Raw genomic sequence first — 17,446 nt, 5'->3', positions numbered from 1 at the left:
TCTGATTAATGAGTGGCAGCATCTTTAGAGCAAGTTTAATAGTATAAGCTAACTACTAGCTCCAATTCATCTATAGCCAATCTAATATCTTATCCATATAATAGTTACATACTACAATATTAATATCTGGCCCTACCTGTCATACACACTGCGTCTTAGAGTCTGTACTACAGCTGGCTATAAATCTGTAGCCCGCTGCTCTTCTCTCTCCTTATTTATCTCCTTAAAATATGTTTACAACTAGCTTATAGTCTGCTATTGTACCTGCTCTTACTCAAAATGTTGGGATTCTAGTCCATATTCTTAACTCGAAAATTTCGAGTATCGTACTCCATCCATTCTATAAGACACAGCCACCCTTAATACAAAGATCAAGAAATAATTATTACTCCCTCCATCTACTTTTGATAGTCATATTTTATCTTGGCACACAGACCAAGGATAAGTAATTCTACTTATCATCCATTTAAATATGCTACTAGTCATTCTTCGTAAACAAGCGATTCATTAATATTTAAATTTCTCAATGCCCATATAGCCAATCATGTGTGGAAGAATGAAGAGCCATGCATTAAATCCGAGAAAATCATTAAGATGATAGGTTGTTGGATTGAAATATGCTTATCAAAAGAAAATTTTTCAGATTTAAAAATATGACTATCAAAAATAGATGGAGAGAGTATCATCTTGTACTTTGGATTATCCTAATAAATGTATAGTGCATATGGAGTACATCCAATAGAGTTAGAGAGTGTGAGAGTAAAGGTTTTAAAAAAGTACTAATAATTTAATAAAGAGTAGTTAATGGCATGCATGCATGGAACATCATAAAAAGTGGTTGTGACTTATATTATGGAATGGATGGAGTATTTATAAAGTTCAGATTATAATTTACAAGTCTAAAGTTGGGAGACACATTTTTCAAAAAAAAAAAATCCCTAGCTGGTTTCATAGAATCTCAAGTTCTTCAAACAAAACCATATGAAACATACTTTTGCATGGCGATTAATAGCTGTGACCAAGGTTTACAATACTACTACAATCATAGTAAGACGGAACAATACTAATCTTACAGTATATCTTATTTCCATACAATTCCACCATAAAATTGGTAGGATTTGAATCTCGGTCCTATGATTTTAGTAAGTAATATTTAAAGCTAATAAGGTAGATTTTGAAAGTAGTGTGTTATGAAATGATGAAATAACACCTATAGTAAAAAATTCAAAATCTAGATTTGGTTGTGGCTTACATGAGCTGCTGGGTAGGAGTACAATATTATCTATCGAATGCTTACCAATCATGTCGTAGTAGTAATACATTGATCATCAATCATCCACTGATATTAACATCGAAAAACAGTGTCTATAGGAGTACTGTGCCTTATCAAGTGTGAGGTTGAAACAAAGAGGTGTTTGGCTGACTGCAAGACTGTCACTACTAGTAACTTTTTTTTCTCTCTTTTTTTTTCCTTTTTCAATTGACTTTTTATGCTGACCATTTTTGCAGCAACGGTCCATAAAGACCTGGTGCATCGACCACTTTTGGTGCAAAAGCCAAATCACGAGGAGCGTGGGGCCCGTGAACAGTGCAAGGCGTGGAACACGGGGGCCCACCTGTGGTAAAGGACCCTCCGTAGACCTGGTTCTTCATGTGCCGCATGAACCAAGATGCGGACCCCACCTACGGTGCAACGCAGTGAACGGTGGGCTGGGCCTGGCTGCGACACTGGACAAGTGAAGGTAGTTCTGGGCCATTATATGGGCCGTAAAGCTAACTCACTGATGGTTCGTGATGTGGTTTATGGGCTGGACGTCTGTACCCTCGTGGACCTATTCCAGCGTTTGTCGAGCCCATTAAGTATTAGCTGGGTCCAGTTGGGCCAGGTAACCAGGTAGGTCCATGAAAAGAAAACAAACTGATTTTTATCCTCCATAAAAAATGAATTTAAATTTTATCAGGTAAATTCCGGTATCAGCCACCAAGGACCGATAATCCGGAATATATATACTCGAAACCTTACTGGCAAGAGACAACTGGATAAAATTCAAACTCGTCAATCAAATCATGCCAGAATATCTACGTGCCACGAAAGTGATAGAGGCAGTTGTTAGTAGCAACATTGGGGTTGGAAGATTTGGCCATAATAATAAAATAGTATTCCCTCTTGTCTTTAATATTTCGAAGTTTAGAAAAAGGTTTAACCAAACTTTAAAAAGGTAAACATAAAATTTGTAGTTTATGATATTATGGGCACTTTTCAAAACAAATCTATTCATACCATTTTCTGAATTAATCATTTAAAAATCCATTGAGTTCGATCATATCATACACGTTAAATATTTATGACTTGAGGAGCCTTTGTATTTTGGCTTCATACATATCCTCTTTTCAATTTTTCATTTCAGATATTTCTATTTGCGTGCTTAAAAGCATCCAACTAACCTGCGAGAAGCTAACACAAAGCATGTGATTATTAAAACCACCGAAACTTCACGACATATATTACTCCCTCCGTCCCAAAATATAAAGGATTTTAGATGGACGTGACACTTCTGAGTACGATGAATATGACAGAGCGTATATCTATATTCATTGTATTAGGAAGTGTCACATCCGTTCAAAATCCGTTATATTTTTGGACGGAGGGAATAGGTGCTTAGAGGCATGGTAGAGTTTTGCATTTTACCATTATAGATTGATTTGCCTATATTAATTGCACCTTATTGATTGCTCTCTCTCCTATGCGGGCATTCCATGCAGCGGCTTGCTCAAGTGCTGCTGCTGCTGTTGCTTAACTTCTTGCAAGCCACAAAATGATACTACACAAATGTATCATATACCGAGCCAGAGCAAAAGTGGCTCTCAGATCTACCGATGTCACCTCCTTGCGAGCCGGCCCAAAGGTGGCTCCCAGATCCGCCGATGTCGCGTCCTTGCGAGCCAGAGTGAAGAAGGCCCTCGTAGCTTTCCATTCCCGGCCACCCGTCACCACCGGAGTTGAGGTCGAAGGCGGCCATGCCTATCCTAGAATCACTGCCACTGCCGGATCCAGTGAAGTGGTACGGGGAGTCGGTGAAGGGGTCGTGCCCGCCGGAGGGGGAAAGTGAATCGGACTACGACATGAAGACCCTTGTGCCGAAGCCATCCGTCTCCGCCTCGGACTAATGCGGTGGGTGAGATCGGCAGAGGCGGAGATGGGCGTGAGCGGCGATGGCGGGCAAGATCGGCAGAGGAGGAGGCAGACGAGATGGGGAAATTTTGGGGGAGCGGATGAGAGAGAGCGTGCGAGGGTAAGGGATGCGAGAGAGCGAGCAGGGGCAGTGTGCGTCCCACATGGCTCCCAACGCTCTTTTTGGCAAAACTTACTGTTCTGGACTCCCAAATGATAAATGCCAACTTGCCTACTTTTGCTATTAGTGTTTAGATCTATTTTACCAAAAAGTGGTCCAAAACAGTAAAACTTTCACTATTTTGGAGGATCTAAACAGACCCTTAATATGCTACATTTGTTTCCACTAAAACTGTTGTCATATATACTCTTCGGATTCACATTTTGAAAGACTTTTTCTCTCTCTAAAACTTCAGGTATATACTATATATAAATTTAGTAACAAAATAAGGAATTCAAATAAGCCCATCAAGAGCCCATCAAGAGGTACTTGTATTTCCCTTTTATTTTTCATAATTCCACTGTTCAGTGGAACGAAATTAAATCGTGGGGCGGAAAACCCAAAAAAAAATGGGAAAAGAGGGAAACGCTATCCGCTAACCCCTCGCGCCGTCGCGCTTACTGTGCCTCGAGGACTGACCATGGCGGCGGCGGCGGCGGCGGCGAGGCGCGCCGTTGGCCTCCTCCCTCTCCTCCTCTCCTCGCCGTCGCGAGCTCGCCTACCGCACTGCCAAGCGCTTGCCCTGACCCCTCCTCTGCTTCGCCCCCACCGCCTCTACTCCCACTCCCCCAAGCCCTCGTCGTCCGCCGCGTTTTCCGCCTCCGCCTCCGCCTCGGCCTCGAATGGCGCGCCTGCGGGGAGAGCCCGGGAGCTGCACCTCTACAACACCAAGTCGCGGAGGAAGGAGCTCTTCCAGCCCCGGGTGCCCGGCGGGGAGGTCGGCATGTACGTCTGCGGCGTCACCCCCTATGACGACAGCCACATCGGCCACGCCCGCGCCTACGTCGCCTTCGACGTCCTCTACAGGTTCCCCCTAGCTTCATTCTTCTCCGGATTCGGTGCCGTTGGTGAATTGCGCGCTCTAGTGATAGTGATGTGACTGTGCTGTGCAATTGACTCACCCAATGCGGCGTTATGTACTTAATTAGTTTTATGGATGTTTTAACAAATTTACACCGACTTAATAGCAGTATTCTATACATGGAGAAATGAGGAGACATGTTTATAGAAGTAAGTGCATTGCAAAATTACAGCAAACTTCTATGATAGTTGCCTGTGAAAGGATCCTAACTCTTTCCTTAGCAAAAGTTATTCCGGAAACATAAAAGGTGCTCCGGGAATGGTTGTTAATCTGTTATGGCGTTAGGAAAACAAGCCAATTCACTGTTGCATCTCAATTAGCTAAGCATAATGGAGCAACTCAACCATCATACCCAGGAACAATTTCACACCCAGAATCCTGCTGTATTCCTTTATGGTCTTTTTGTTCACATTCAGCACACTCTTACCATGTTGTCTTGTCTTATTTTCCTCTCCTGCTAGAAAGTACCATATGGTCATATGCTTTTCTCATGTATCATGATATATGGCAGGTACTTGCGTTATTTGGACCATAAAGTGCGCTATGTTCGGAATTTTACTGACATTGATGACAAGGTGATTTCTGGGTCAAATTTATTTTCAAACAAGTGATGCTGGTCCTCATTATCTGAAAGCTAAATTTAATATAAACAAAGAATCATATTGTATTTATTTATGCTACAGTTATTCTACCTGTTCATCTTCTATAGCTAGAATTCATTATATCCATACCTTTAATATGGAGAAAATGTGTCATGTTGACCAGTTGAAGTAGAGTAGACCAGGATAATGTTTGATTCATCTTGCAACCAATGTTATGTTTGTTTCAGATTAATACCTGAATTTAACTTCAAGTTCGTTTCAATATATTTACCTCCCACATTATATTAAGCTATTTTGCCTGAAACCTAGAAAGAAAATTTATATGCCAATTGTTAATCTGCACAGGATACCTGAGTTGCACTTCTGGAATTCTGTAGATAATTGCAAGAGCAAATCAATTGGGAGAAGATCCTTTTAGCTTAAGCAAAAGGTACTCTGATGACTTCCTATCAGACATGGCTAATCTTCATTGTTTACCACCATCTGTGGAGCCTCGTGTTTCAGACCACATCGATCAGATTATAAACATGATTAAACAGGTAAAATATGACTGCAGTATGGATCATTGGTGTTTCTCCTATGGTGCTTAATTTTTATTATTATGCAGTTCCTTTTCTGTTGTTCTTCTATTATTTTGACTACTACTATCTAGAAAGAGATGATTCATCACACACCATTAAATCGATACCTGATAATGTGTTGCTTTCTTGTCATTGTTAATGCATCATAGGATCCGTGTACAGAAAACATCCAATTCCAAATTATAAATTTGCAATTTGGTATAAAGAATGGTAGTGTTGTACATGTAAAATATGAAAATGATTGTTATCACATATATGCAGTTACGAACAGTTGCACCTGATTGACAATATTGTGTTGCTATTGAATTCTGTGCAATATAACTGTTTTATGTGCTGCCCAGCTTGATGTTTTATCTATGATATTTTTTTTTGGAACAGATCATTGATAATGATTGTGCATATGCAATTGGTGGGGATGTTTATTTCTCTGTTGAAAATTTCCCTGAATATGGGGATTTATCTGGTCGAAAATTAGATGATAATAGAGCTGGTGAAAGGGTTGCTGTTGATGAGAGGAAGAAGAACCCAGCTGATTTTGCTCTGTGGAAGGTTTGTCTTGTTCTCAATGTGTAGATTTCTTCTCTTTTTGTGTACCTATTATGTACAGTTCTATGAGGAAATTATTTATTTTAATTTCAAAATTTCTTTAGAGAGTTCAGTTTCAGGTCAGCTTATTTTATGTTTCTCCAGGCTGCAAAAGATGGGGAGCCATGTTGGGATAGCCCTTGGGGCCCTGGAAGGCCAGGATGGCACATAGAATGCAGTGCTATGAGTGCACATTACTTGGGCCACTCTTTCGACATACATGGCGGTGGGGAGGACCTGATCTTTCCACACCATGAAAATGAAATTGCTCAGAGCCGTGCAGCATGTTGTGACAGCAGCATAAATTACTGGATACACAATGGCTTTGTCAATGTAAACAGCCAGAAAATGTCAAAATCGCTGGGCAACTTTGTCACTATACGCAAAGTAAGACAATATAACTTTCTTTTTTTGTCTAATTGTTGTGCTTTATCTTTCTCAAAGATTTCCAACTTTCTCAGGTTACGGAACTGTACCACCCACTTGCTTTGAGGATGTTTTTACTTGGTACACACTACAGGTCCCCGATCAACTATACCATAGAACAGCTTAATGTTGCATCAGACAGACTGTACTACACTTACCAGGTATATTATATCTTATATCCATGTTAGTTTTACTAACCTTATGCTTTATTTCTACCAGCAAAACAGTCGGGCCAGACCTTGGGGTGGTGGAAAGATGATCCTGAGCCTTTTTGGCTTCTAGGATTTATTCATACTTTGGCTTGCCTTGTTAAAAGCATCTGTAAATTCATATTCCAAAGTGACTATGCTACTGTAAAAACTAAAAAGAGAATGGAGCTGGACCTTAAATTGGCATGCATGAATTAGTAACATTACTTAATTTTTTTTCTGAGAACAAGTGTAAGTTATGTTTATGCCAAGGCATTTACAAGATTAAGATACACGTTTAGTTTATAGATAAATTAATTAGATGAACCATATATTTATCTTTTGAAAGCCAAATATATCATTATTCAGATGGCCTATGAGTCTGTGACCATGATTCATTCCTTAACCCCATACAACTTGCCATCTGCACTTGTCTTGGCTAAGCTGCAGTACTCCAAATAAAAGTCGGTTCACTTAAAATGAAATGTCCATTGAACCTTTTTTTTTTTTGTCTTAGCTGATTAAAACCTGGTTGTGAATTGGCCCGAAATTTAGAATCACAGGGTAGCTTTGATTCATCTTAGTGTAGCTATAGTTTGGCACCCCTGGCTTTTGCTGCTTCTCAATCTCTAGCCAAAGCAAGATCACTTAAAGTTCTGGTTTAACCTTTATGCCTGGAGACTGGGAAGCTGCTTCAATTTGAATGACTAGTCAGAACTTTTGAGTTTTGGTGGCACTGAAAGGGAGATGTTCCATTTTTGCTGTTTCTTCAGGAGATATTTCAATGCCATAACTCTTAATTAAAGATTTTATGTTTTTTGTTTTTTATTTACAGACACTACAAGATTGTGAAGAAAGTTGTCAACAGCACCAAAGCAAGGCTGGAGATCCATTACCTGCTAATACTACAAATTGTATCCAGAAGCTTCATGATGAATTTGAGACTTCAATGTCTGATGATCTTCACACTTCAGTAGCACTGGCTGCTATTTCTGAGCCACTAAAAGTTATGAATGACTTACTGCACACTCGTAAGGTAAATGGAATGAAAACCTTGTGGAGATACAGTTAGTGACTTTCAGGGATCTATGATTTGATCTGCTCGCACACCACAAGTAAAAATACTAAAATCGTACCTAATGGTTCGATCATTCTCTGATATTTGAGCAGGGAAAGAAGCAGGAAAAACGGTTGGAATCACTTTCTGCTATGGAAGAGAAAATAAGGATGGTGCTTTCTGTCCTAGGGCTACTGCCATCAAGCTATTATGAGGTGAGTGCTATGTAATATAGTCTATGTTTTATCAACTCTGCCCAAGCAGTTTGAATATATCTTCTTATCTGCTGAAGAACTCACTTTGTTTCTTTCCTCTGTGAATATGCATTGTCCGTCCTGATATTTTGTTGTCATAGACATTATGGTATTCAATAAACCAAGGTTCAGAAAGTTCAGAAAGTGACAAGTTGAGAAAACCACACCAGCAGGCCGTTTTATTAAACCTTGTCTTCTAGGGTATATTCCACCCCCTTAAACTCCACGCAATGCCTACCCAAGTACCCGACCTCAAATATGCAAAATCAAGGTATTCAAATTTTATATTTTAAAAAAGAACCAACCAGTACAACCTTTTTTTTTTTGCTAACAAATGGAACTGGATTCCTGTCATTTTCTTTTCCTGTTTTGCTAAGTTCCTGTTTCCAGAAAGTAAAAGGCAATATAGGGTCAAGTTTGGTTTACCACTCAGCCTTATTCAAGTTTGAGCTACAACTGTCATACTGTTGAATAGCCAGGACAGATGTATCTCTTCAAAACTTGTGTTTCATTTGGAAATGAAAGAGATAATGCGGTAACCACTGTTATAAGTGCTTAATTAATGTATCCGTGCCCAGAACAGGGCAGCTAGCGCAATCAAATTCCAACACGGTATTTAAGTTGTACTTTCCATAGGCACTCTGTAATCTGTTTATTATAATTCTACTCGAGTAAACATGACTGTGAGTAGCCAAACCTTTTCTCCTTCACACACCAGACATCACTAACAATTCTCTGTTCTCAGGCTCTACAGCAGCTGCGGGAAAAAGCACTTAGAAGAGCTTCCATGACAGAGGAACAGGTGCTTCAGAAAATTGAAGAAAGGACTTCAGCAAGAAAGGCAAAACAGTATGAAAAATCCGATGAAATCAGAAAAGAATTGGCTGCTGTTGGAATTGCCCTCATGGACGGTCCTGACGGAACAACTTGGAGGCCATCTGCACCTCTTTCTGAGCAAGGGGTGGTTGCCAGTACATGATCTGCGCAACAAAAGCTCCGGAGTGACCATTTCAAATACACATCACCACATGATCCATTCATGAGGAACTGCGATGTTTTCCAGGTTTTGAGAGAAAATCAAGAGAACATCTGACGAATCAGATGGCCTGCATGATTCGGTAGAGTGGATATGAGTTTCTGTCTGACAGAAGATAGCCAAGTTTTACAGTTTTATTACATCATACATATTTTGTTCTCTTTGTGACTAACAAAGCAACAATTAGTAATCATTCTGGAGTCAGCTACAGCTGATATGGTGCAACATTTTGCCTGTTTTAGAAACATCAGTGCAAGATATTGTGTGCTGATTCGTTTTTTTGGATGATTATACGGTTTTGCATTTCAAATGGAAGTAAGCCAAATGTATAAGCTATTCGGAGTAAAATGTTTTCATCATCACTTTTCTTCTCCTGCATCGTGTGTTAAAGATTCATCAAGTATTGAAAGGTATGCTTGTGCTCGAGAACCATGCTTCTATCGCACGATTTATTTAGGTAAATCAGGGGTCTATATGTAAATTTTCCGGCCAAATTTCCACCGAGGTAGGCTGACGTGGCGAGGACGGGCCCACAGATCAGTGTCTCGCGGCCTCCGCTTCTTCCCCCACCTCGCGTTCGAAAAAAGGAAAGTTCAAAGCGAGAAAACGAAAACAGTTGCACACACTTGCTCCTCTCCCCGTGTCCGCTCGTTTGCTCCGGCGTCGCGTGTCCGCGTGCTCCTCTCCTCTTCACGAAAAACTCTCCACAACACCACCACGTCGGGAAATTCCCAAGTCCGCACTCCTCATCTCTCTCTCTCTCTCTCTCTCTCTCGAGCAGAGCGAGGCGAGCGAGCATGGCGGCGTCGGCGTCGGCGCTGCAGGCCGAGCGGTGCCTCCTCGTCGGGGTCGGGGCGGGGCCCCGGCGGCACCGCCTCCTCCCCCGCATGCCCCCGCCACTGCACGCGCCGCCGGCTCTGCTCCTTCTCCCGCACCGGCGTCGCCGCCGATGGCCCCCGGCCGTGAGGGCCTCTCCCGGCGATGGCGGGGGAGGCGGAGGCGGAGGTGGTGGTCTCGCGGGCGCCCTGGAGAAGCGTCCGGTTATGGGGGTGGTGGCGGAGGAGGAGGATGAGGAGGAGGAGAAGGGAGCCAAGGTTGTGGAGGGGGAGAAGGGAGCGACGGCGGCGTTGGAGATGAGGTGGCCGCCGTGGGAGGGACTGGCCGAGCGGTACAAGCTCATCGGCGCCACCTCGCTCGCGTTCGTCATTTGTAACATGGACAAGGTGCGCGTGGTCGTACTCCCCCAGTCTCCAACCTTGTTTGAATGTCTGTGTTTAATTTTCCGTAGGTGATGTCTGCTCTCACTGTAGTAGTAATGAATATGTGAGTCATCCTCGAAGCAGAAAACAAAAAAGTCCATAATCTGAGCGTGGCAATTGGCACAGCGTTGTAAATTTGCTATTGAGACTTTGGGAGTGAGAATGTAGCTCTGTTTTCAGGAAAACGAATACGGAGACTCGAATTGGAGTGAGACCGCTGGGTTGTTGTTCTAGGCTTCTAGTCTTGTTTTACTAAGTTATAACTTATAAGAGAAAAACAATAAGTCAGTACCATTTGGTGGTAGGCAGTTAGTAGGCAACTAGGCATCATAAATAATGAAGAAAGTGTGACAGTGGATCTTCAGCATGTATTGCTATTACCACTTAGAAGTTGTTCATTAGTATGTTAAATGTGCCATATGCAAGCAGAGAACTTAGTATGCATGGTGCACCTCAGCTGAAAGACACTTGATAAAACAGTCATCTTACTTGCTTAGTGACAGGTGATAACTGTTGTATTAAACATGACAATACATTTGGCAAGATTCATTCTAGCAGTCGTTTGTACTACTAACTAGAACAATATCATTTTCTCACTCGTAGTTACGTGATCTCTTGAAGTTTTTAGTTGGTCTTGATATACACTTCACTTCTGCATTAGTCCATATGGACAGCTCATTTTTCTTTCCTTAGGAATATTTGCTAATTGCAAACACTCCAGTTTTCAGGTTAACTTGAGTGTTGCAATAATACCAATGTCACACCAGTATGGTTGGAACTCATCGACTGCTGGATTAGTCCAATCGTCATTCTTCTGGGGTTATGCTTTGAGTCAACTGCCAGGTGGATGGCTAGCAAAATTGTTTGGCGGAAGGTTTGTTTGCGGTAACAAAACCCCCCTTGTGCATAGACAAATACAGAAGCTACCTATGATTCTCCATCTGCATGGTTGTTTTAATATCTTAGCAATGCTTTTTTTTGGTGGTTGCTGTTGCTTCCGGGATAAGCATGTTTCCAATAATAAATGCAAATGATGATGATGGCTATTTCTTTCTGCAACCCATCTTGTTAGGAATTAGGATATCTTACGGATTTTTTTGTGCACCTTTATGGGAAAGAATGATCCGTTAAGTTGGTAGTAGGCAAAATTGCAAATAGCAGTACGAAGTCATAATTATTTTTGGATGGTACATATCTTCATTTATTTTACCCTTTTCCTTACTTCCAATTGTTTCTTTTAACTATAAATTTGAGTAAATTCCTAGTTACAATGATTTAATGGCAGCAGTAATCAATTCAAATAAACTAGAAGAACCATATAGCAATTTTAAATTTCAGGAGAATGATTCTGCCTATCTTGCATAGCTCAGAGGCACTTCCTATAATTTTATCCCTTGTTCTTTCTCATTATCTTATCTCACTCCAAAGGTTGGCTGCGTTCGTTCATTGGAGATAGGGGAGATTGTCACTCGTTTTCCGTGCGCACGCTTTTCAAACTACTAAACGGTGCGTTTTTTGCAAAAATTTTCTATAGAAAAGTTGCTTTAAAAAATCATATTAATCCATTTTTGAAGTTTAAAATAGTTAATACTCAATTAATCATGAGCTAATGACTCACCTCGTTTTGCGTATCTTCCCAATCTTCCCAATCCTCTCCCCCTCAAACACACCCTAGTGTTCATCTATCTATTGTTTTCTTGTAATAATTAATTATTGTTATCTCATGTGCTAACTGTAGGAGAGTACTTGAGATTGGAGTTGTGGCTTGGTCTTTGGCAACTGCCATTATCCCTGCTGTAGCAGGGTTTATGCCAGGGCTTGTGTTGTCAAGGATTCTGGTATACCTCTACTTATTAATTAATCTCTCTATCCTATAATTTGTTGATCTGAAAAGTTGTGATACATTATAATTTGTCCATGTCTGAGGAAAGCATATGCAAGCAGTGTTGTGGATAACGGTTGGTACGGCTGTATATTCGGGCGTTAATACGTTGGCACCGACCCCTCCGTCACGAATGAGCAAAACGCTGATCATTAATCGTTTAAGGGCGTATAATCACCGTCATTAGCGATTAATCGGCCGTTTCCGACTAATCAGCCGAATAAACGGGCCAAATCATGTGACAAGGCCAGAAGGCCCTGCCAGCCAGCCAGCCCATGATACTGCCCATTAGTTGTGTAACCTAGCAATATATAGCTACAGAACGTCGTTTTAGTGTCACTTATATAGTGTTACATGCTTTTGGTATTTCCTTTATGCATTACGAACCAAACCTATCACTATGTGTTCAGACATATATTTTACTATATGCCGAGATAATGCCATGTTATCTTTATTTTTATTTAAGAATAGTAGGTATATGTGTAGTTATATGCATTTATCTATCAAAAATAATAAGCTATTATGAGTTATGTACATATATTTGTCCAAAACGTTAAATTTCCGTCAAATTCCGATTATTTGCCCGTACTCCGATTATTCGTTTAGCGGAACCATCTCCGTCCGATATCCGTATTCCGTCATTCACAACACTGTATGCAAGACAGTGAGGGCTGCTAGTTTGAGAAGCCTGAGCCTCATCTCATGCAATTAGAAGAAATTGGGTTCTCTATGAAAAAAATAAATTCATAAACATGCATGTGACTACTGACTATATTATTAGACAATGAAAACTTCGAGGTGGCGGATTGCTGATGAACTAGAATAATGGATATAAACAGTTGTGGTGCAGAGCAAACCAAAATAAAACAGCCAGTGCAATATGTCAATCCATATAGATGAGATTAACTAGTTTTTTTGCCACGTTTTCAGTTCAGTACCATAAGAGTGTTCCTGATTCATAAAAAAAAAATACAATGTCTTTCTTATGTTTGCATTATATAACATATATTCTATTTAAATTGTTTTGTTCTGCTAGGTAGGTATTGGAGAAGGTGTATCACCATCAGCTGCTACAGATTTGATTGCAAGGCAAGATTGAGTAAACATTTTTCCTTAAAAACATCCTTACCATTTTCATTTTCTTAGTGCTAATTTGGTAGCCATCTAAAATATCTAATCATCTGGACATATGCTTATTATATTTTTATTAGAGTGCCGCCCTGTGTTTTTTGTATGATGGTAAATTTTGTGGTTTGTAAAATCCGATGTAACCAACTAATTTGTCTTCATTTTTCATGACTATTGTTTGAAATTTTAGTTGTTCAGATGAATTATTTTGTAGCTAACTGTTCAGAATAGCAAGTGGTGGCTACATTTTTTTTTTTACTTTCAGCTGTTGAATGACACATAAAAATAATATTTCCTGCTTCTTAGTTCTTATGGATTTCTCACAGTGATTCGTACGTACATTTCACAATAGTAGTCCAGTTGTCATTGGCTTTCTATATTTGAGATTTTCATTAAAGAACTTTGTATTACTTGTATGAATCCCATAGAAATTTGACTCTTCTTCCTGCTGAGATGTTAATTATATTAAACATAATGTAGTAAGTACAATTGTGCCTGATCCCTAACTGAAAAATAAAAATAGAACAAAAACACTAACTGTTATGGCCTTTTGGATCCTCATGGACTATTGTTTCATAACTTTTAACTGTTATGGCTGCCCATACAGGTCCATCCCTGTTCAAGAACGATCAAGAGCAGTTGCTGTTGTGTTTGGTGGTTTGAGCTTTGGAAGCGTATTAGGGTATGTGTTTTCAGGTATTTTGTGGTACATATGCACGCTTGTTCACAATTCTGCCAGATAGTTAATTCCATATACATTGTTTGACATTACAGACTATTGTTCGCCCCACCCATTATTCAGAACCTTGGCTGGGAATCTGTCTTTTACATATTTGGACTTCTTGGAATTATTTGGTGAGGAAACATCTCTAATAAGCAGATGAAATATTATTTATTCTGTTTAACTTCCCATTCATATTTTTCATAGGTGTCTAGGGTTTCAATCTCTTAAAGAACAACAGTTAAGGGGCAATGAAGACATACAAGTAATACAAGATTTGGGGCAGAGTCCTTCTGGATCAAGTGACCTCATCTCGTCCTCTGTGTCTCCAAAATCATCGGAGTCATCATTGGGAGAGCTGATAAATTCACTAAAGGTTCTATTTTTCACCATATGAAATAGTTCTGCCATAATCTCTGTTATGACCTAGAAGTATATTGAGGGATTAAGTTACAAGACTTCTCAAGTTGGGTCATTTGTGAAGTCAAAATATCAAAATCATGGCATGGGGACTATGTGATTTGATGCTCTATTGTTTATAAAATATACCAAACTGAATAACTACTAGTTCGAACGGTTCGAGATTCTATTACCTCACCTGTTGCAGATGTGATCATTCCCAAATAAACAAATATGGTTTGCAATATGACCAGGAAAATTTTTAGTGCATTATTATCTCTAGACAAATCTTGAAGTAGAGTACTTTATACATGAGATTATGCGGCCAATATTGCAATTTTCTTTTTCTTTAGGATGTTCCCTGGAGAGAATTTTTCAAAAGCAAAGCAGTGTGGGCAATGATATATGCTCACTTTTGTGGAAGCTGGGGCCACTATACTTGCTTGTCTTGGCTACCAACATTCTTTAGGTATGGTCTTTGGTGTTTTACACAGGTCTTGACATTTTGTTTCTCTTACTTTTTGGCTCAGTGTAGATTAATTGTCTCTATTTTGTTTAAATGAGTAGTGCATAGTCAGATAGCAGCTATCAACTTAGTGCTGCTGTGGAGAGTGAAGTGCTTAGTTTCATTGACCATGTTTTCTCTTTCATTTCAGTCATTTTCTTAAATGTCCATACATGTTGTTTTGGGATTCAGTTTTATGAAAATGGTTTGACTACGAAAATAGGACCAAACAAAAAATAGATGGTTTAGAATTTTGCATTTGATTTTTCCAAAAAAATAAACTGGGTTTTAAAGATCATGGTCTGATCATTTGCTATTTTTACAATACATAATGTCAAAGTTTATGCCGATAACATGTTTTTGTTCTTGCAATTCATTACTGTTCAAATGATATGCAGTGAGGAGCTGGACCTGAATTTGACTGAAGCAGCATGGGTATGTACATGCTTCCTTAAAATTGTAGTGAGATTCTTCTATTCAATGCTTCATTTCCTCCTCACTAGGGAAAGTCTGTTTTCCCTTATTTTTCATTGATGAATGCAATTTCTGTCATGAGAGCTTATGGTTTTACATATTTGCTGTAGGTGTCAGTCCTTCCTCCTTTGGGCTCAATGATCATTACATCTATTGCTGCACCTTTTGCAGATAACTTGATATCAAATGGAGTAGACACCACAAAGGTCAAGCCTTTACTTTCTTAATTTTGTGCTGAAGATAAAATAATTTTGTTCTCTTTATTTTATTTATATTCACTTTAGGAAATAGAAAGTGGTTCTGTAAATAATTCCAGGAATCATTTGTAAAGGCTAGAATAGTAAACTTGTCACTTCCAGTTCCAGACTCCTTATTATCAGGGGTGCCTGTGTTATATTCTGTATCCTGACAGGATGTTCAGTTTTCTTGTGGAGAACTGGAAAGTGAGCTATCTATTGCGGGAGATTGAAGTATCTATATCTGTTAAATTTTTTCTATAGGTACGAAAGATATGTCAAACAATTGCATTTCTGTCACCTGCAACTTTCATGATGCTTTCCTCTGTGGATCTTGGTGTGCCACCGTGGGAAATTGTTGCTTTTCTTACAAGTGGTCTGGCACTCTCCAGCTTCGCATTGTCAGGTCATGTTGTTAAGCTTCCCATGAGCATACCATTTTCTGTGTTTGCAAGATCTAAAGCTAAATATTCTGGTTGATAAACAGGTCTTTATTGCACCCATCAAGATATTTCTCGTGAGTATGCAAGCATTCTGCTGGTAAGGCAGCTTCAGTCTGTCCTTTCAATTTTTCTCCATTTTTTATTCTCGAAAAGGAATTGAAAAATAAGAGCAATCCTTCACAGTGTGTGCGCTTAAAGATCGACAGATTCATTTGTTTTAGTTCTTTTATTTGTACTGGATATTGGCTGCAGCACTGTACTTAGTCTCAGATGGCTGCTCTAACTTGTTTCTTGTGTTTCAGGGCATCACAAACACTGTAGGTGCTGTACCTGGAATAGTTGGCGTTGCACTAACAGGCTATCTTCTTGATACAACTCATTCTTGGAGTGTATGTCATCATCACAGTCTAATCCATATTCATAACCTATAGCTTTTCATTAGGAACTGTTCTAATCTCATAGTTCTCTTTTATGTGCAGATATCACTTTTCGCACCTTCGATATTTTTTTACCTGACGGGTACTGCTGTCTGGCTAGCATTTGCCAGCAGTGAGCCTCAGGAGTTTTCGAAGTCTGAATCGGAGTCGTGAGTCATGACTTGGATGGCAAATAGTATATACAGTTCCCAGAGGGGATCAGTTCAGGCAGAATTTTGTCAGATGTAGTTTCCCTGGCAAAGCGCTGGATTTTTGGACATTGGACAGGAGAATACAGCTTGGATATTGGCAAATTTTTGGCCAATTTGGCACAGCCCCAGCTCTAGCTCCATCCCTTCTAGAGCTGGAGCTTAGCCAAACAGTTTCAGCTCCACTAAAACTGGGAGTGGAGTTGGGTGGAGCTCTCTCACATAATGTACTAGAGTTGTGGAGCTAAATTTATGCAGCTCTACAACTCCACTCCAGACTCAACTCTTGGAGTTAAATTTAGAAGTTGGAGCTGTACCAAATAGGCCCTAGTTTAGGCTTTTGTGTAGCGAGTGTCATTTCACGTTCTGACACGATTTCCTTTTCCATTACGGGGAGTTGCGTTGTTTTCTGCAGTAGTATCCCAGGTAACGGTAGAAGATGTAAATTTGTTGTATCATATGACATCTTTGGGTATATCCCAGGCAACTGTAGAAGATGTAAATTTGTAGAATCACACGAGTATATGACATCTTTGGGTATATGTGATGATTGATGGAGTTCATTACGACGTGATCCTTGACCATGTATTTAGTGAACTCTTACCAGTTCGATATTATGGATAAAGTTAGTGTTTTCGTTTTTTTTCTTTTGAGATGGTTAGTGCTTTGCTTATTTGAGTGTTCTTTTCATTGCTCTGCCAAAAGTCTGCAGGATTTTGTTATTCCTTTTTGTCCAGTTGAATTCTTTTTCCAAAGAGTGACGTCAAATTCAGCTTCACCAGTTGCACAAA

The 17,446-nt window shown here is 39.8% G+C and overlaps 2 protein-coding genes across 2 annotated transcripts; both read left to right on the top strand.

Moving 5' to 3' along the window:
* The first annotated feature begins 3,710 nt into the window (after window positions 1-3,710).
* On the top strand, window positions 3,711-9,363 carry LOC127785304 (cysteine--tRNA ligase CPS1 homolog, chloroplastic/mitochondrial). Its single transcript, XM_052312742.1, has 9 exons — window positions 3,711-4,199; window positions 4,766-4,829; window positions 5,234-5,395; window positions 5,816-5,986; window positions 6,128-6,409; window positions 6,484-6,609; window positions 7,472-7,672; window positions 7,807-7,908; window positions 8,693-9,363. The coding sequence occupies exons 1-9, from the start codon at window positions 3,814-3,816 to the stop codon at window positions 8,924-8,926; spliced, it is 1,728 nt and encodes a 575-aa protein (XP_052168702.1). The 5' UTR covers window positions 3,711-3,813; the 3' UTR covers window positions 8,927-9,363.
* Window positions 9,364-9,614: 251 nt separating this feature from the next.
* On the top strand, window positions 9,615-17,280 carry LOC127784572 (probable anion transporter 5, chloroplastic). Its single transcript, XM_052311903.1, has 14 exons — window positions 9,615-10,206; window positions 10,971-11,116; window positions 11,981-12,080; window positions 13,161-13,213; window positions 13,860-13,934; window positions 14,027-14,107; window positions 14,181-14,349; window positions 14,726-14,841; window positions 15,276-15,312; window positions 15,462-15,557; window positions 15,852-15,993; window positions 16,075-16,127; window positions 16,333-16,419; window positions 16,510-17,280. Exons 1-14 carry the CDS (start codon window positions 9,781-9,783, stop codon window positions 16,618-16,620), a joined length of 1,692 nt encoding a protein of 563 aa, XP_052167863.1. The 5' UTR covers window positions 9,615-9,780; the 3' UTR covers window positions 16,621-17,280.
* Window positions 17,281-17,446: the final 166 nt, after the last annotated feature.

Source organism: Oryza glaberrima, chromosome 9, assembly GCF_000147395.1.
Source record: "Oryza glaberrima chromosome 9, OglaRS2, whole genome shotgun sequence".
NCBI lineage: Eukaryota > Viridiplantae > Streptophyta > Magnoliopsida > Poales > Poaceae > Oryza > Oryza glaberrima.
This window is presented reverse-complemented; position numbering and strand designations above follow the sequence as displayed.